At 37.1% G+C, this 21,774-nt stretch overlaps 1 protein-coding gene across 4 annotated transcripts in view; it reads left to right on the forward strand.

Annotated features, from left to right (window-relative positions):
* zgc:103755 (CAP_GLY domain-containing protein) overlaps positions 1–21,774 on the forward strand; it is a 92,009-nt gene that overhangs the window by 55,090 nt on the left and 15,145 nt on the right. For 3 of the 4 annotated variants that reach the window (XM_049464196.1, XM_049464194.1, XM_022673188.2), the window contains exons 10-13: positions 215–289; positions 10,387–10,575; positions 12,408–12,545; positions 20,489–20,612. In XM_049464196.1, coding sequence (XP_049320153.1) covers positions 215–289; positions 10,387–10,575; positions 12,408–12,545; positions 20,489–20,612 — 526 coding nt within the window. The remainder of the gene's footprint in view (positions 1–214; positions 290–10,386; positions 10,576–12,407; positions 12,546–20,488; positions 20,613–21,774) is intronic. The other variant, XM_049464195.1, reaches the window with a different exon arrangement.

Genomic DNA, 21,774 nt, shown 5'->3' on the forward strand with positions numbered 1-21,774 from the left:
TATTTTAGTTTCACTTCATAGCCTTTCTTCTCTTCTCATCTCTCTTCTCTTTCAATATTTATTCCTGGTATTGCATGACCTTGCCTTGTCTTGCCCTGTTCTGTTTCATGCTCATGCACTTCCATTCACTTTCATTTTTCCCTCTCTTTGTGTTTTTTCCTTTTTTTGTGTGTGTGTGTGACTACATCTTCCTGTCTGTGTGATCGGCCTTGAGGTTTAGGATCTATAAGGGCAAAGTCCTTACCCGTGCTCGCAGAGGGTCTGGATGAGCTTTTGGACGTTAAAAAAGGTACTGTGGAAAACTGGAGATGTTTTTGCAGTATGAAGAAAAGAAAAGGAATAAAAAACAGAAAGACATGCTTATAAAGAATTTTGAGAATTTTCTGTCTTGCCTGTTACATTAATGTCTATCTATCTATCTATCTATCTATCTATCTATCTATCTATCTATCTATCTATCTATCTATCTATCTATCTATCTATCTATCTATCTATTGCGCTGAGCTTTTTAACTGTCGCGCGGAGCCCAGCTACTGTCCTGCGGAGCTCTTTAACAAAGAGCTTTTAAAGAGCTCCGCGTGACAGTTAAAAAGCTCTGCGGTACAGCTAAAGAGCTCCGCAGGACATTAGGTGAGCTCCGTAAGACAGTATGAGCTTCGCGCAACAGTTAAAAAGCTCCGCGCGACAGTAGCTGAGCTCCGCGGTACAGTTAAAGAGCTCCGCGCGACAGTAGCTGAGCTCCCCGGTACAGTAGCTGAGCTCCGCGCGACAGTAGCTGAGCTCCGCAATACAGTTAAAAAGCTCAGCGCGACAGTTAAAAAGCTCAGCGCGACAGTAGCTGAGCTCCGCGGTACAGTTAAAAAGCTCTGCGCGACAGTAGGTGAGCTCCGCGATACAGTTAAAAAGCTCTGTGTGACAGTAGCTGAGCTCCGCGATACAGTTAAAGAGCTCCGTGTGACAGTAGCGTTCAATGATGTGTATGTATTGATTAATTCACTTGCAAGTATTGTTTTTAATCTACTCATCCTTCTAACATTTAAGTCAGTTTGGGTGCTTTAAACTGCTATAATAAATTAAAATAAATAAGGATGCATCAAAATAACCGAAACGGAACAAAAAATAAACATTTTGTAGAAGGTCGAATGCTGAGCCTCCTCTTTTTTTCTTTTTTTCTTTTTTTTCACCATTAAATAAATTTAAAAGCCTACATTCAATGTTGTCATCCTTAAAAAAAAAAGAAATGAAAAAACTGTAGTTTAAAAATATTAACTTTTGGGCACTGAAAGATTTTAACCTTCTGGCATACGTACCAACAAAGCACAATATTCCAGTCAGTTATAATTTTTTTCATTACAAATTATTCACTAATTTGGCCAAACACCAATATTTATTTATTTATTATTATTTTTTACCCCCCTTTTTTTGCCCTTTTTTAGACAAAAACAAGTGTTCCAATTTCCTTATGGTTAAGCATTTTAATCCCGTGGATGTGGATCAGGACCAGTTCAGGACCCAGTCATATTTAAATAGACCAGATTGAATCTATTTTAGTTCACATTCTGTGTTTATTCCTATTTTAACTGCAGAATGCCATCTGTTCTTTTCTACACTCTTATCTAATGGACGTAGTTTCCAGCCCGCAGCAGTGAGGGATTTTTTTTAGAAGGTAATGGAACAGTTTATGTTGCAGTGTGGAGTTATTTTATAGTGAAACATGAAAACCTCTAGTGCAACAGCTGTGTTTCTAGTGCTTTGACTTTGTTTGAGCTGCTTTTTGTCCAGATGTTCGTTTATTTAGTCATTTTTGCTCTTTTAACAAAACCATGTTTAGCTCTACCAGCACGCCTTATACATACATACATTTATACATAATAATACTTTTTTTTTGTTGGGTAAAATTTGCACAAAATGTGAAAAAATGTCAGTAAAGTAATGTTCTCTACATCTAACATCATTACACATATTACATGTATTCCTGTATGTGTAGCTCAATTAGTTTTACCCAGAGTTTGATTATGTATTGTTCCTTGTGACCTTTACCTTTCTTCTGAATTGCACTGCAGCTATTTCTACAGCCCTATGTTATGCTCATGCACACTAAACCTACACAGCACCTGTAACCCACAGTTTGATGTGCATTATTGAGTCTTTTTCTAAAGCCATTTTAAGTTCTTGTTCATGTTGAGGGGTTTCTAGCTTCATCTCAGTAAGTGAAGAGCATGCTTCGCTGGGTATTGACTGGGAGACTGGCCAGCCCACAACTTATATCTTTTTTTTTTTTTTTTCTTATTTCTCGACTGCTTGCTTGTCTTGGCAGTGCAGTTTAGGTCCCTGACTTTCTGGTTGTTGAATCACCACATTTATTTTCTACTAAACAGTAGAAATAGGGATATTAAGATCATTAGCAGATCATTAGGGTGATGCTGGGCTATTATTAATTATTAAGAAAAATGCTTGACATATTGCATTCATTTTAATATATGTCTAACCTTACAGAAATTAATATTTGCATTTGATATATACTGTAATTTCCAGGCTATAAGCTGATAATTTTCTCACACAATTTGAACACTGCAGCTTACAAAAAAATTGTAAACTGAAACTAATAAAAAAAAAAACGGTAAAAAGATAAAAAGGTAACTATCTGGAACTGTACTGTGTGTTTAAAACAACTAACTAAAACGAACTGAAATTACTGATAAAATACACTTTGTTTTGGTGTATATATATATGTATTATAAATAAATTATATATAGTGGGCTAATAAGCTTAATGCTTAACTTAGCTCAGTTCTACTATATATATATATATATATATATATATATATATATATATATATATATATATATATATATATATATATATATATATAGTAGGCTGTATAGCATTTATAATAACCCTATATATATATATATATATATATATATATATATATATATATATATATATATATATATATATATATATATATAAAACAGGGTAACACTTTATAATTACTTTCATTAATATAACATTAACTTATGATTAATAACTGTTATTTTTCACATTTTTAGAGACTAAAAAGTTGCTATCACATTTGTAAATGTTAATGAGCGCATCTCTCTCTCTCTCTCTCTCTCTCTCTCTCTGGGTAAGTGCTTTACTTACCCAAAACTTGAAACTTTTCAAGAGAAATAAGCGTGTAGATCAGGGGTGGGCAATTAATTTTCCCAGGGGGCCACACGAGAAATTTCAAGTTTTAAAGGGGCCAGATTTCTGTATTTAGCTCAGTTCTGCCCAATATATATATATATATATATATATATATATATATATATATATATATATATATATATATATATATATATATATATATATTGTAGGCTGTATAGCATTTATAATAATCCTTTTTATATTTAAAATAAAGGGGTAACACTTTGTAATAACTTTCATTAATATAACATTAACTAGTGATTAATAACTGTTATTTTTTACATTTTTAGAAACTAAAAAGTTGCTATCACATTTGTAAATGTTAATGAGCGCATTGGCAACATGGACTGAAATTTGCGGGTCATTTGCCTGGTTTAACATTTGCCTGGTTTAACATTTGCCTGGTTTAACATTTGCCTGGTTTAACATTTGCCTGGTTTATATGCCTCATGTGTTTCCTTCTGGAAATCGGTTGTCCTCCCAGAGTCCAAAAACATGTAGATCACGTAAATTGGATACTGTAAATTGTCCTAAAGTGTGTGAATGTGTGTAAAACTGTATGCCCAGATATGAATTAGCATTCTATCCTTGGCCAATGTCTTAATGCCAAAACCAGTCCTCCAGGTGGACAGTTGTTTCCGGTTGAGAGTATGCTGTGTGCGATTGGCTGCTGCTGCTGCTGCTGCTGCTGCGTGTATGTGTGTGTGGAGTGTAATGGTTAAGTTTAAAACATAAAATGTGATTGTATTGTGCCCTTGTATGTCTAGAAAGGCATTATATAAGTGTAACTTCATTTGTATAATTTATATGTTAGCAGTTAGCTCTGCTATAAGAGGTGGCTGGCTAGCTTTAGCGTGTCTCAGTGGAAGCAGTTTCTAGCCTTGCTTCTGATGCTACTGGTGGTGTTTTCTGATTGCAGTGAATAAATTAGAGGGATACAATTTGTGGAGAAAAGCAGATTGAATAACCCTCATATTCTTCTCCATTCTGTTCCATTACGGTGGACATTTTCGGTTATATGATTTGCCTTCTTTGATACAGTGCTATTCTGTGATTCTCTGTTTTTAAGCTGAGGTGATGAGAGATGAGGGTTATAATTCTGCTGCTGAGCTCTTCTGTGAAGAGAAGATTGTTCCTGTACTGAGATTTTACTCTGATGACAGTTTAGAGGCTGTTTTTCTTCTTCTGCTTTTCCTCCTCTAATGCTTTTTCTCCTTGTGTGAATCGTGATTTTCCTGTCCTTGCAGTTTTTCTCGCTCATCTTCTCTGTAGCTGATAATTGAGAATAGCAGAATAGCGGTGCTGCATCCCTTTTTTCTTTCTGTCCCGGGTTTGATTTTGCTGTGTCCAAAATTTACTGCTGTGGTTCTGGCCTGAACTCTTTCTCACAGCATCCGCATGGCTTTTTTGTTGTAAATTAATAGACAGCGCTCGGTTTGGAGTAAGCAGGAGCTTGGTGGGCCGCTGATTTGGTTTAGTTGCTGTGCACAGACAGCCAATTCTTCAATTTAAACTAATTTTCTTTAATATTTTACCTATTCTTAACTATTTTGGGGTCCTGGAGACAATGTCCTGCTGTTATTCCAACATTATGATAAATGAAATGCTTAAAGGTGCATTGATTTTACCAAATATGAGTAATTATGAGATGATTATAGTAATCATCTGGAACATATCTGGACATACAGAATCTTTAAATAGATGGATGGATGGATGGATGGATGGATGGAGGGATAAATAGATAGAGGGATAAATAGATATATGGATGGATGGATGGATAGCTGGTTAGATAAGTGGATAGATGGATGGATGGATTGATTGATAGAGACAGATGTAGATGTATAGATTTTCCTGTTAATATTTTATAAAATTGTATCTATATATTCTTCAGTTTCAGTTTGATAGATGGATGGATGGATAGATAGATAGCTGGATAGATAAATGGATAGATGGATGAATGGATGCATGGATGGATGGATGGATGGATGGATTGACACGTATAGACAGATAGAGATATATAGATTGTCCTGTTAATGGAAATGTTTTTTTTATATATATATATTATTCTATTCAGTTCTATTCTGCTGATTCTGCTGATTGATGGATGGCTGAGAGTTGATGAGAGTTTAATAGTTGTTCTGTGAAGAGAAAATTGTTCCAGTACTGAGGTTTCACTCTGATGACAGTTCAGAAGCTGTTTTTCTTCTTTTCCTCATCTTCTTGTGTGAATTGTAATTTTCCTGTCCTTGCAGTTTCCTCGGTCAGCTTGCCTGTAGCTGATTATTGAGAATTGCAGAATAGCTGCCTTCTTTTTTCTTTTTTTTTCCATCCCAAGTTAGATTTTTGCTGTATCCAAAGTTCTGGCTCAGACTCTTTCTTTTGTTGTAAATTAATAGACAGCGGGTCAGGGGTTTGGAGTAAGCAGGAGCTTGGTGGGACGCTGATTTGGTTCAGTTACTGTGCTGGAATAAGCAATTATTCAGTTAAAACTAATTTTATTTCATATTTTTCCTTTTTTGGGGTCACAAAGACAGTTCCCTCCTGTTATTCCAAAATTAAGATAAATGTAATGCTTAAAAGCTAATTAATGCTACCAAATATGACTAAATTCATGTTTATTATATTAGTCATCTGAAATAATAGATTTAATTTTAATACTTTGTAGAAAACAAATAAAAAAAATGACAGGTGCTATTTGCACCAAATAAACGTATTTCTCAAACTTTAATATCAGGCAAAGATAACCTGAGTAAATACAATAACTACTTTTTAAATGGTAATTAATGAGACACAATCTAGTCCTGTGTGAAAAAGTGTTTGTCCCCTAAACCTAATAACTTGGTTGCACCACCCTTTTTGGCAACAACAGCAATCAAGCTTTACTGATATCTGGCAACCAGTCTTTCACATCTCTGTGGAGGAATTTTGTTCCAATCTTCTTTACAGAATTGTTTTAATTCCACCTCATTAGAGGGTTTTCCAGCATGAACTTTCTGCTTAAGATCAGACTTTTACTTAGACTTTGACTAGGCCACTCCAAAACCCTAATTTTGTTTATTTATTATGAGAACTTGTTTGGGTCATTGTCCTGCTGCAGAACTCAAGTACACCTGAGCTTGAGGTCACGGACAGATGGCCAGAAATTCTCCTTCTTCTTTGTCTGCTAAACAGTGTGGTGTGGGGCGGCAAACACAGAGCTAGATTAGTTTGGATTTATTTTTTTTACCTTAGTATATAAAATCATAATTTAACAAGTGCTTTTTATATTTACTCCGGTTATATTTGTCTGATATTAAAGTTTGTTTCTGAAAAATATCAGGAAGAAATCTGTAAGAGGGCAAATACATTTTCCCACCACTGTAAATGCAAATACCAGCATTAACATTGCACTATCCACACTAAGTAGCATGGTGTTACTTGGTACACTTAGTGTATATAGAGTCTTCAATTACTATAATTCTATATTCTGTGTAATCTATTAATTCTATGCACACTTAGAGTAAATAGTTTATTGCTGGTTACTATGTGCACTAATAATGTAACTAGCTGTAAGACATGATAACAACCCCAAACATGAAACAACCAAAATACTATGGACAAGTAGCTTAAGCTCAATTACTTACATAATTAACTTGGATATAAAAAAAAGCTTATGTTACTTGACCAAAAATTTAAAAGCTATATTTTTTATCTGGAAACTAAAGTTTCTATCGATGTTCTAAAGTCACATGCATGATTTCCTAGGTGAGATTTGTTCACAAGATCCTCTGCTTGTGGTTTCGCTTTTGTTTGAATGGTCCATATTAGATGCTTTATAGATGCTCAACTAAAATTTATTCAGCATTCAGAATATTCTATGTACAGTATTTAATAAATGAATCTAAGTGAATGTAAAAGATTGTCTACAGTGCTCCTACCATGAATTAACTGTGATAAGCACATTTTTTGACAACCTGAAGCAGCTACAAGATTTTTAAAAGGAACACATTATGCCTCGATCTGAAGAAATTCAAGAACAGATAAGAAAACTAATGTATTAACATCTATTAGTCTGGAAAACGTTACAAAGTAATTTCCAAAGCTTTTCCAAAGCCGTTATTCACAAGTGGACACAACATGAAACAGTGCTGAACCTTTCCAAGAGTGAAGTTACTCAAAAAGGGCATGGACAACTCATCTATGAGGTCCAAGTTAAGGTCGGTGTTAATGATTTAACAATAAGAAAAAAGATTTGATTTCACTATGGCAGGGACAATTCTACAAGTAGAGTGTGGAGCTACTTTTAGTTTGTTAATGGTGTAAAAAAAAACAATTTATTTGCCTGAGCTACATCACTATCCCCCCTATCACTAGCATTGTTAGCCTGTTGGAAGCATCATCTAAAAGCGATTTATTTCAGAATGCTGAGACTGTAGAGAACGGAGGTGGGCTATTCAACAAAAGTTTGTGCTTGTTATCATGTTTCACTACAACTTAAGTCCATTTCACACCAGATTTTTTCTTTAAAGGGTTGTAAAGATGTATACATACACAGAGAAAACAAAAAAAAAATACGTTTTATGATTGATCTTAAGTTTATATGGATCAGTATTGGATTATTTACATGAAAAATAAAAAAAATTCCCTTCTCTAAAACCATGATGGTTAAAAAACAAATCTGTTAATATGCAAAAAAATTTAGCAGCCCTCATTGCCAAATGCAGCGCTGTTTTAAAAATGTTAAAACTAATTAGAACTGATTAAAAAATCATCCCGCTGTTCCTCCTTTCAAATCCATTTGCTTGTACAGCTTCCAAAATTACATGGAAATGTTTTCGACAGAATGGATCTTAACTTCAGTTTAAAAAAAACGAAGCGCACCTGAATCTGAATGCTGTAAATGTGCTGTAATTAACATGCCATACAAAAAGGCCATCAGAGTCTCCTGGGGAGGGGGTGGGAAGCACATGAGGGGGAGGGAGGGGCTACAGGCTATATTTAGCTCCTGAATTGGGGAAAGGCGTTTAATCAGGTGGGCTCAGCCAGCTTTTCCTGACGAGCTTTCCTGTGCATCGCTGTGCTCTTTCAGACATGGGCACATAGTTATGCATTAGCCTCCAACTTGTTTCATTAATGAACTCCTTGGTCCATGAAGGTCCCTGAATGTGAGGGCTTAATGAGACCCCATCCCAAATGTGTTTCAAAGGGCTTAGAGTTTCCCTGGCCTGCCTCCCTCCTCCCTTCTTCGTTGGATCCGGCTCTTTTAAGTGGCGTATATGAGGGGTTTAGGTCCTTTTTTTTTTTAGATGTCAGCCCAGGCCCTGCCAAGGCACACTTCTCTATCATTCTGCTCCATTACATTTTGGCAGAGGCTCCAACGCGGACGTTTGAAGTTCCGTTAATGCATTGAATGAGAAATCTGACCTGACGTTAATCCACTGTGCCATTTTTGCTGTCTGATCTGCCTGTATAATAGATGGAATAGATGAGGGGAGGAAAAGCAGTAAAGCTAATTTGTTGAATGTACATACATTGAGAGCATTGAGTGTAATGGCATTAGGTTATTATTGTCTTTTGTTATCGAAGAACATGAATTTCATGGTGGAATTAGGCCTGGATCGATTTTACACTTTAATTCTGGTGCTCTGCTGCTGGGTAGTGTGCCATCTGTTCTGCTTTTCACTTTTTATTAGCCTGAATAAGGGACAACTGTGTTACAATGCTCCCTTGATGCCCAACGTCTGCATAGCCACAAGAAGACTTGTGAGATGAATGTCGGAGAGCTGTAAAACCATTTTTTTATGCCAGGACGAGGTGGAAAAAATCAGAATATCCCTTTTATATCCCTTTATATTTATAAACCATGATGTTTGCAGCAATAAGCAGCTTCACCATGGAATATGGAATACAATAAACCATTTAATTAGTGTTATTCTTATTGTTTGACAACCAACATATTGTCTATACTACCCTACGCTACATATAATACGATATACTACCCAACAATAGTCTGTGCTACATATTCTACCCTGTAATACCCTGTAATACCTTATACTACCTCATACTACCCTATAATATCGTATACTACCTTATACTATCCCAATACTACCCTTTAATATCATCTACTAACCTTTTAATATCCTATACTACCTTATAATATCCAATAAAACCATATAATGTACCTTATACTACCCTGTACTACCTTATAATATCCTGTACTACCATATTATATTCTATAATACCCTATAATATCCTATACTTCCCTATAATATCATATATTACCCTATAGTATTCTATACTACCCTATATTACCCTGTACTACCCTATAATATCGTATACTACCATATTATATGCTATTATACCTTATAATATCCTGAACAACCCTATATCCTATACTACCTTATAATATACTACCCTGTAATAGCCTATGCTCCTTTATAATACGTTCCTATAATATGCTATACTACCTTATACTACCCCGTGTTACCCTGTACAATGATATAATACCCTTTAATATCCTACACTCCCCTATAATATCCTATAATACCCTTTAATATTCTATACTACCCTATACTATCCTATAATACCCTTTAATATCCTATACTCCCCTATAATATCCTATAATACCCTTTACTATTCTATACTACACTATAATACCTTATGATATCCTATACTACCCTATACATTTATAGTATACTACTATATACTACCCTATAGTATCCTATAATATCGTATACTACAATATTATATGCTATAATACCCTTTAATATCCTATACTACCCTATAATATCATATACTACCTTATACTACCCTGTACTGCCCTAGAATATCCTAGACTACCTTATACTACCCTCTACTGCTCTATAATATCCTATATTATCTATACTACCCTGTACTATCCTATACTACCTTAAAATACCCTGTGCTACATATTCTACCCTATACTACCTAATAATATCCTATGCTGCCTTTACTACCCTATAACAGCCTATACTAAAAATACTTCAAAAGACCTTATGCAACCTATAGTTCCCTTAAATACCTTGCAACACCCTATACTACCTTATAATACCTTATATTAATATGCACTCAGTTCCCTAAGGCTCCACTGCATGATCAATTTACAAACTGCTGTCCGATGACTTTTGGCATACCCATTTGAGATACTCCTAAAGTAACTAGCAGCTTGCCACTCTGTTCTGATGCCTCCTCCAGGTGCTCTCTCACGGAGCTGTTCCACGTCCTCCTCTTCACTGGACTCAAGACAGGCTCCTGGCCGACGGCCTCCTCTTCCTCTTCCCCGACAGAGACGCCCCCTACGGCCACGGCAGGAGCGGACCACCCCCAGCGCCAGATCTACCCCCGTACCTGCTTACCGCTCACTCAGCAGCACACCACAGCCTGGTAGAGTCACACTATTGCTTGTCTCTCCTCTACAATTGTGTGTTATACAGAACAGATAATGTACATGTGCCATAGTGCAAAGTGTTCACGATTTAAGCCACTCATCCCAGACAAGAGACACTGATAGATCTGAAGATAATTGCTGCTGAAACCATGAATACACACTGCAGACTCTAAATAAACTCTTTTATTTAACCTTCTGAGAACAGTTATGACCATTGGCTCAAATTAGACAGGAGGATCGTTATACCAGCTCTCTGCTCCCTCAGAAGTAGACCACAGCCTGGTAGAGTCTCACTACTGCTTATCTCTGCGCTTCAATTGTGTGTCGTACAGCACAGATAACGGTCACGCATGGTTCCCGCACTGTATTGAACTGTATATCCGCCACAGCGCAAATTGTTCTGTGCAAATTTACTGACTTGGTGACTTCATCCCAGACAAGAGGTGCAAATCTGATGATAAATACTGGTGCCGCTGTGATTATGGCATTATTGATGATTTTAGATTACTGTTTGTTGATGATGGGGCTGTGGCTGACATGCTCTTTTATTTAACCTTCTGAGAACTCTCCTCAGGGCTTGCCAGTTATGACCATTGGGTCAAATTAGACTGGAAGATCCCTAGTTGTGAGTGTGCTGACATGAACGGCAGATTATGGCGCCAAAAATACAAGTCGGGGGCGCAAAAATACCAGGTGAAAAAAAAAACCCAGCGTGTTTTAACATTTTGCGTGTGTACGCTGAAGAAAATGTTGCTCTCGAGCTTCACTTTTCTCCTCTCGAGTTTTTTTTTTTTCTCGCGCGCTGTGTAAATTACCTGCAGCAGCAGTTTGTGCTCGACTGGGTTTTTTGCGCTCGGGTTTTGAAAGGGGTGGTTTTGACAGTTTGGGCGAGATCCTGGGCAGACAGAGCGGGTCGCTCCAGGCACTAAACCCGGGCTAACAGCACCGGTGAACGAGTTGTTTGGATGTTAGCATAGCCAGCTAGCTAACTCTCCTGCCATCCTTCTGTCCCCACCCTCCTCCGGCTCTTGGAGGTAGGCGGTCCATCACGAACCCTGGAGATATCAGCCAATAGTGTTCACTGAGGGAGGTGACCCTTGCCCCGCCCCCAAACTGTCAAAACCACCCCTTTAAAAACTTGAGTGCAAAAAACTCAGTGGAGCACAAACTGCTGCTGCTACACTGCGCGAGGAAAAAAGCACCTGAATGGAGAAAAATGATGCTCGAGAGCAACATTTTCTTCAGCGCGCACACTATTACCTTTTTTTTTGCTCGCTAGTTTCACATTTGTGCTCACGAGAAATTAATTAACACATACAAAATGTTAAAAACACGCTGGTTAATTTTTTTCACCTGGTATTTTTTGGTCCCCGACGTGTATATACCAGATCTATCCCCGTACCAGCTCTCTGCTCCCTCAGAAGTAGACCACAGCCTGGTAGAGTCTCACTATTGCTTATCTCTGCGCTTCAATTGTGTGTTGTACAGCACAGATAACGGTCACGCATGGTTCCCGCACTGTATTGAACTGTATATCCGCCACAGCGCAAATTGTTCTGTGCAAATTTACTGACTTGGTGACTTCGCCACTTAGCCCACTCATCCCAGACAAGAGGCGCAGATGGATCCGATGATAATTGCCGCTGCCGCCGTGATTACGCCGTTATTGATGGTTTTAGAACACTGTTTGTTGATAATGGAGCCGTGGCTGACACGGTCGCTTTCTGACGTTTGCTAAATGATGATTATTGCAGTAATGATGTGTCTGTAGCAAGGAAGCGATATTATGAGCTGGTGACGGATGAAGATTGGTTCTTCTCTCCCTCAGGGGCGCCACGCAGCAGGACTCCCTCAGCCAGCAGCTCGGTCTGCGAGCTCCCGGAAATGCATCTAGGGGAGCGGGTTCTCGTGGTGGGACAGAGGACGGGAGTGGTCCGCTTCTACGGCAAGACCAGCTTCGCCCCAGGTAGGTCCCCTTCCTCTCTGGAAAAGCGATTTCTGACTTTTGACTTTTTCAGCTTTTTCAGCACTTCAGCGCTGACTGAATCACACTGGCAGTTATCAGGATTAGAGCGGGATTTGAAAGCTATCACTCTGCTAATCTCTCAAATGTTATTCCACATAGGCGGAGTACGAATAATAAGATCTGCTCTGCTTCTCCAATATGTCTGACTGTGGATTTAAGCCCTGTTCAGTTCCGAGGAAGTACACCAAGACGTATGTTGAGTTTCTGTTCCTTTTTATTTCATTTCCCAGTTTATTTTCGGCCTGTCTGGAGCAGCACTTGCCACATATATGAACTCAGACGAGCCGTGAATCTTCTACTGATTTTATGCTCCATGTAAAACCAGGATTATATTCTCCAGAATCAAGTCAAGTGCTTGAGCTGAGCATGCTGGAGAGGATAGCTTTTTTAAAGGGCTAAAGTTTACCCCACGTTTGAAAAAAAAAATAATAATAATAATAAACATACAAATTCAGACATGCAGGCTGATTCTTACTGTTTTTACTTCCCAGACAAAAACACTGACTTGTGAAGGAAGATTAATTTTTTATACACACTGCAAACAACACCCCTCTCCTCAACCTGCAGAGAGAATCTTATAGAGCTGAGCATGGTCTACACTACTAACAGATACAATTCTGATAACAATTCATGGGCAGAATGTTATGATGTGTGTAAATTAATCGTTAAAATGGTAGACAATAAGACAATCATTTTTATCACCACTGAAAACTTCTGGAATATAATCAAGAGGAAGAATTGAATTTTTGCACCAGAATGGCATAAAGTTTTCCAAAAGCAGTGTGTAAGACTGGTGGAGGAGAACATGCCAAGACTGTGATTAAAAAACAGGGTTATTCCACCAAATATTGATTTCTCAACTCTTCTTAAAACTTTATGAATATGAACTTGTTTTTTTCTTTACATTATTTAAGGTCTGATAGCTCTGCATCTTTTTTTGTTATTTTAGTCATTTCTCATTTTCTGCTAATAAATGCTCTAAACGACAAGATTTTAATTTGGAATTTGGGAGAAATGCTGTCTGTAGTTTATAGAATAAAACCAAACTGTTCATTTTACACGAACATATAGCTATAAATAGCTAAATCAAATAAGAAACTGATTCAGAAACTGAAACGGTCTCTTTTTTTTTCACAGTTGTATATAAAATATAATATTACATATTTTTGCCTAATTTCAGAGACATCACAATATTGGAAATATTAGATATTTAGAAATCATAAAATATTATGAAATTGCTGATTCTCCATAATTTAATATTATTGTGTTTTTTTTATTATATTATATTAATTAGTTTAGAAAGGTTTTTTATTTGTTTGTGTAAGCCAGAATTAATCAAATACATGTTAAATAATGTATTTACTCTGCATGTAATAATAATAATAATAATAATAATAATAATAATAATAATAATAATAATAATAATAATAATAATAAAGGTTGTTCATATAGCACATTACATTAGGTATGCAGCTCAAAGTGCTTTACAGTACAATAGAGTTACAATAGAAATAAAAAAGTAATAAATACACAGATTCCAGCAATTAAACACAACTTATTTTTAAATAAATTAAGAATTTAAAAATACCAGATCAAATTGATAAGGAAAGCTAATTCTGGTTTTATTGAACAACAACTACGACCTTAGTAAAAAACACTAAATGGTTTAACAGTGTTTTCCTTTTTGGCCCTTTTTTTTTTTTTTTTTTTTTTTTTACTCAATTTTTTTCCCGTTTTAAATAAGACACTCACACCCAGACACTCACTAGGGACTTCCAGTATCACTTCTGTGAGGACTAGGTTTGCCTCAATGATACTTGTGGATTCAGTGCCTCCTTTGCAGAATCACTAGGCAGCCAATGAGAGGAAAGCCTTGGATCTCCAGCTCTGATACATGAGATAACAGATGCTTGTTCCAGCTAGCATCCCAGTAGGAAGTAATGATGGGAAAAAGCACCATCTACCCCGACCAGAGAGATATTGGCCAGATGTGCTCTCTCTGACTCTGGCTGCTGATGCTGTTGCACTTCAAGTTTCCAAGTTTAACTTCAAGATCTTTGGGCTATAGTTCTTTTGTCCTAGTCTACTGAGCCAGAAAGCATTTTCATTGGAGATTTACTACATTTACTACACTTTTTCACTCTATAAAATCATTTTCATTTTAATCAGTCAGTTTCAAATATTTGTCCACCTTTCTGCGAGAGCTCATAATAATATATTACATTAAGGCACCCTTCTCGTTCGGATTCTCGGCCTGCCGTCTTGTTGACTTGTAATAAACACCACTCTGCTGGGTACTTTAGGTTATCCGCAGCTTTTATTGCGGTAATGTGTTTATTCAGAGTAATGGCGTATAATGCAGTGGGGCTACCTGGCTATCTGGCTCCTGAAGAGAGTTGTGAGGTAATGCTCATTAAATAGAGGGGTTGGAGGGTCAGCAGGGGAACTGTAATGTTATCCACATTTTATTCTCACATTTGCAGGCATTCGCTAGAGCACTTTAACAGCACCTTTTTTTCTCCCTTTTTATCTAAATCTGTACTTTGTGTTTCGTTTTAAACCGTGTTTTATTTAATAGTGTGCCATCATCTCTCCTCAGAAGTTCTGTTTACTGACATTTTAAACTACAGTAAGCTAAAAGCTTAGAGCTCTCTCTATATTAGGGGCGTAACGGTACGTGTGTTGTTTGCAAAACATCACGGTACGAGGGTCACGGTTCAGTTCACGCAAACGCACACACAATACATGGTATCTCTTTCTCTCTCTCTTTCCCTCTCGTGCGCATCCTCTCTCTTTTCTTCTCATCCTCTCTCTCCCTCCTGCGTGCCCTCTTTCTATCTCTCTCTCTCTTTCTCTCCTGCACACTCTCTCTTGTGCACGTCCTCTTTCTCTCTCTCTCTCTCTCTCTCTCTCTTTCTCTTGCGCCCGCACCCGTTCTCTCTCTTGCTGCGCGCCCTCTATCTGTCTCTCTCTCGCACATGCCCTCTCTCTCTCGCACACGCCCTCTCTCTCATTCTCTCTGGTATGCTCTCTTTCTCTCTTTTTTTTTTTCTCTCTTGTGCGTGCCCTCTCTCTCTTTCTCTCACGTACGCATCCTCTCTTGTGCACTCTCTCTCTCTCTCTCTCTCTCTCTCTCTCTCGCACCCTCTCTCTCTCTCTCTTGCACATGCGTGCCCTCTCTCTCTTTCTCTCACGAACCCTCTCTCTTACTCTCGCACACACACACACCCTTTCTCTCTCTCTCTCGTGCACCATCTCTTTCTTTTTCTCGCACTCTCTCTCTTTCTCTCGCATGTGTCCTCTCTCACTCTCTCTCACTCATGCACCCTCTCTCTCTCTTACTTTCGCACGCACCCTCTCTCTTTCTTTCTCTCGCACGCACCCCCTTTCTCTCTCTCTCTCGTGCACCATCTCTTTCTTTTTCTCGCACTCTCTCTCTTTCTTTCGCATGTGTCCTCTCTCTCTCTCTCTCTCTCTCTCTCACCCTCTCACCCTCTCTCTCACACGCCCTCTCTCTCTCTGTCTCTCGCACACTCTCTCGCTTTCTTGCAAGGAATAAATATTTGTAGTTTAATCAGTTAAAGTAATGCTGTTTTTTTTTTTATTATAGCGCCACAATCAAAACATGGTTTTAATGAAGATTCATTGTTATTATGAAGATAATAAATGCAAGGCTATACAGAATGCCCAGCGTCTTTTTGTTTTACACCAACCGTACCAAAATATGTACCAAAAACATACGTGAATTTTCTGTACCAGTACACCCCTACTCTATGTAATTCCTGCATGTAGTAAGTGTGCTGAAATAACAGTGAAGCCATGATCATTCTAACCATAGCCTCTGTATTCCCATGTTCCGAATAGAGGACTTTGAGCCACTATAGAGCCATCACTGTAATGCCTGGTTTATAGGAAAAGATACGTTTATATTATATAGGAGCTTTCACAAACATAGGCAATTCACAGTGTTTTACAAAACAACTACACTTACTGTCCATTTTTCCAGCGCCACTTATCATATGGAAACACTTTGTAGTTTTACATTTACAGACTGCATTAATGCATCTAAAAAAAGACTTTATTTCTTTATTAATTAATATATTATATAGATGTATTACACACAGACTGGTCTATTTTAAGTGTTTAGTTATTTTGTTGTTGATGATCATGTCTTATAGCCAGTAAAAAACAAAAAACCAATGTCTCAGAAAATTTGAATATTATATAAGACCAATTGGTACTTTTGGCAATGTGGGCAGTGTGCCAAGTCCTGCTGGAAAATGAAATCCACATCTCTATAAAAGTTGCCAGCAGAGGGATAATAAACTAAGCAGATAAACAGATACAGGACTAAAGTCTGTTCTTCTATATTACTGTATTTTTCAGACTACTTCAGGCACTTAAAATCCATTCATTTTCCCAAAAATCGACAGTTCGCCTTATAATGCAGTGCGCCTCATGTATAAATCCCACCAATCAGGTATTAAAGAGCAGTAAAGCCACTCTGCCAAAGTACAGCGTTATATGGGTGAGTTTTTAGCAAAATTTCTCAAGCACTAAGGCTAGGTGCAGCGGCATTAGCATTAGCCGCTTACCTCTGCTTTAGCTCTTTTGCTCTTCAGAGGCGAGTATATTGGACTGTAGTCTGTATTTTTGCCTTAATAAAACAAGCTACGTGGGAGGAATCACTAGCTGATAGTGCCCTGGGTTATCGGAGCACTCAATAGGAGCTATCAATAGCAGCTAATGCTAATGCTGCTGCACCAAGCTTTAGTGCTTTTTTTTTTTTTTTTTTTCCTTATTTTTCCCCATTTTCTCCCAATTTGGATATCCAATTGTCCCACCCCTTTGTGCGTCCCCGGTGACGCCCGTGACCCATGGAGGATGCGGACGAGCACACGCCTCCTCCGACACGTGTGAAGTCAATCACCCCTTTTTTCGAGCTGCTGCGGATGAATCACTGCCTGAGCAGCTAGCGCGCTCGGAGGAAAGCACAGCGGCCAGGTTCCGATTCATCCGCTCACAGATGCCTTGTGCCGCCCAGCGCCACCTTAAGTGTGATGGGGAGAGAGCGCCATCTACCCACCCCAGAGGGAGCAGAGCCAATTTTGCTCCCTCTAAGCAAGTGCTGGAGAAACTTAACTGAAAACTCAAACATGTAGATAAAATATTGAAAATCTAAAATCTAATCTTAAGCTTATAGTTAATATATGTGTATATATATATATATATATATATATATATATATATATATATATATATATATATATATATATATATATATATATATATATATATATTATTTTTTTTTCTTTTTGTAGAATTACCATTTTGTTAACTTAGGCGCTTCCCCATTAGAAGGGAAACATGGCGATACCCTTGCTCACTTTGATGTAGGCATCCTTACTAGGACTAGTGCATCCTTACCTTTTAATCCGGTGCGCCTTATATAAGTAAATAGACATTCATTAATAATGCACCTTATAGTCCGAAACCTACGGTATCAGTGGAGCTGAACAAACGGACAGTGAGTGGTTATAATATTCTGATATGAATATATGCACATTATAATATGAGCTTCATCAAATGCTGAGTTTCCTACCTTGAATTTCTTTGAATTTCTGCTTCCGTTTTGTCTGCAGGAACTGAGAAGCTGCTCAGCTGGGTTAAGGTTAAGTGAAAAAAACGTTCAGTTTCTTTGCCTTGAGAAGCTCTTGGGTTGCATTTGAACCATGTTCTGGGTCATTATCCATCTGTACGGTGAAGAACCAGCCTTGGTTCTGCAGCATTTGAATGTGAACAGAATGTATAGCTCTGTACACTTCAGAATCCATCCTTCTACCTCCACAAGAGGTTATATCAAATCTTACCTCATACTAAGAACCCAGTCCTGACTGCATCTTCCCATCATTCTGGTATAGGACATGGAATATATAGCTTGATTTTACTGTTTATAGGTATATGTTTGAGTAAAATGAACATGAACAATGAACAATGTTGTTTTATTTTTTATACCACAAACAACGTTTCTCCCAAATTTCAAATAAAAATGTTGTCATTTAGAGCATTTATTTGCAAAAAATGAGAAATGGTAAAAATAAGGAAAAAGATGCAGCAATTATTTTACCTTAAATAAGTTTATATTCATTTAGAAACAACGATGCTAATGTTTTTAAAGTTCAGAAATCAGTAGAATCAGGGAATAACACTGATTTCTTGGCATGCTCTCCTCCACAAGTCTTCAACACTGCTTTTGGGTGACCTTATGTTTTATGTATTACACTCCTGCTGCTAATATTCAAGCCGTTTAGATTGGTCTTGATCTTCCTCTTGATTACATTCCAGCATTTTGTTTCCACAGGGAGCGGCATAAGGTCACCCAAAAGCAGCGTGTAAGACTAGTGGAGGAGAGCATGTCAAGAAATCAGGGTCATTTCACCAAATATTGATTGTTTTAATTTGTAAAACCACGTCAGTATTGCTGTTTAGAAATGAATATGAACTTGTTTTCTTTGCATTATTTTATTTATTATTTATTTTTTTTTCCCCCAGAATAAGGGTCTGATGCCAAAAATCTGTCTAATTTCTCCGTCCATAGAGATGGGAGCCTGGTCTTGTGTGACTGAAAAGCGAAGCAATAATGGCCACTGAGGGAAAAATACTTATCTATTAGAACTTAAGCCGTTCACATCACAATAATAGTAAGCTCATGCACGCAGGCAATAAGAAGCATGAAACAAGATGACCATTCATTTTTTTCACCATTTACAATGTGAATTTATTCTTGGAGTACTTAATTAAATCTTATGGAGAACCCCCCCCCCCCCAAGGGTATGAAGCATGTTTGATTATTATTAACTAATAAATTGATTCATCATGAATCATCATTTGTCTCAAAACAAAAGATTTGTACAGTCTATTGCACATTTTCTATAAATCCTATGAACTTCATTTTACTTCTTAAATATCACTGTGTTCATCTGCAATATAATATATATTTCACTGAAATTGCTGATCCGAACAACCAATAACTTTAACATAATACCACTGTACCTGTTTGAAAACATATTTCTGATGCACTTTTGTTTATCCTTTTATTGTGGCTAACTTACCCAATGTTAAAGGGGAAAAGTACAGTACCCATTAAAAGTTTGGTAAAATCTTTTGCGTTATAAATTTAATACAAATAATATGTTTTATACTTTAGCTCATTCATCTTTGAGGACAGATTTGCACACTCTTGGTATTTTAATCTCAGTGTCTTCATGAGGGAGAGTCACCTAGAATAGTTTTCTCAGTGTCTTGAAGGAAGGAGTTCCTGGAGGTGCTGAACAATAGCAGCTGGTTTTCCTTCATTCTGTGAAGCTCCAGCTCATCCCAATTAAATCACCTCAAATCACCATCTCAGTTCATCAGGTTTAGATCAGGGGATTAATGTGGAGGAATAACACTTTTTTTTACTGTTTATTATATTAATCCATATGTGTCCCTTAATTAGTTTCATGTATCTATATTAATCTACAATGTAGAAAATAAATTAAATAAAGGATTAAAGAGAAACACTCAGTGAAAAGGTCTGTCCAAACTTTCTTTGACTTGTTCTATAAGTCAGCTAACGGGACCTGAGGCACAACCACAAAAGAATCTAGTGGTATTTTTTTAATTTATTTATTTTTTGCTATTTTTTTGTTTGTTTTCTTGTTTTTTTATTTATTTATTTATTTATTTTTTAGCTTTGCTGCTATTTTCGATTTGCTGCTTTGTCACAATTTTCAGTTTCATGTTGCAGTCAGGTGGTGATGTAAGATCTTGTCAGACTTTCTGGTTTTGTCATGCTGATATGTTGCATCAGATGTATATTTGTGTGTGTGTGTGCTCCACAGGCTTTTGGCTGGGGATTGAATTGGATAAGCCCAGTGGGAAGAATGATGGTTCAGTTGGAGGAGTGAAGTATTTCAGCTGCCCTCCTAAACATGGAGTATTCGCCCCGCCCTCTCGAGTACAGCGGTGAGTGCGTTATTTGCTCAAACAATTAGAATATCATTGAAAAGTTACTTTGTTTCAGTAAATTAGTTAAAAATGTGAAACTCATATATTATATAGATGTATTAAAGACAGAGTGATCTATTTTAAGTGCTCATTTCTTTTATTGTTGATGATTATGGCTTACAGCCAATGAAAACCCAAAAATCAGTGTTTCAGAAAATTTTAATATTATATACTCTAGACCTGTTGGTACTTTTGGCAGTGTGGGCAGTGTGCCAGGTCCTGCTGGAAAATGAAATCTGCATCTCCATAAAAGTTGTTCTCAGCAGAGGGAAGCATGAATTGCTATAAGTAAAATTTTGTGGGAAAACAAAACTGCACTGACTTTAGATTTGATAATAAAACACAGTGGATCAACACCAGCAGATGACAGACATGACTCTTTAAACCATCACTGATCATCAGTAAATTTTACATTTCATTTGTAAATCAAGGGAGCAGAGTCTGGAGGAAGAGCGGAGAGACACACAGTCCAAACTGCTTGAGGTCTACTGTGAAGTTTCCAATCGGAAAAAAAAAAAAAAACTTGCAACACTTGATGCTTCTCTCTGCTGACAGCTTTTATTTAGATGCAGATTTCATTTTCCAGCAGGACTTGACACAATGCCCACACTGCCAAAAGTACCAAATTGGTCTTATATAATATTCAAATTTTCGGAGACACTGATTTTTGGGTTTTCATTAGCTGTAAGCCGTAATCATCAACAATAAAATAAATCAAATCACTTAAAATAATATTAATAAAAATTAATATATATATATATATATTTTTTTTTAGAAGCACTAGTAATTATTTACTGACGCGCGCTACACAAATGGCACAGCATGCTGTAGCCGACGCCGCGGACATTGTGACTGCTCAAAGAGCAGCCCCTTCTCCAGAGAATTTGGACATTCTCATCTTCTTAAAGAAAACTTGAAAATATAAAAATAACAGTTGTTTTGTCTAGCATCAAATATGTTAATAGTTTTGGTACCTTAGGGAGCATCTTTCTCTCAGATAAAGTTAATAATATATCTTTATTAAAGAAATAAACTTGTCATTCTCAGGGACCGAAAAAGTCTTAAAGTCTTATTTTACGTGTTTAACTGTTATAGTAGGATAGAGTTCAGTTTCTTAAGG

The sequence above is a fragment of the Astyanax mexicanus genome, chromosome 14 (genome assembly GCF_023375975.1).
Source record: "Astyanax mexicanus isolate ESR-SI-001 chromosome 14, AstMex3_surface, whole genome shotgun sequence".
Classification (NCBI taxonomy): Eukaryota; Metazoa; Chordata; class Actinopteri; order Characiformes; family Acestrorhamphidae; genus Astyanax; species Astyanax mexicanus.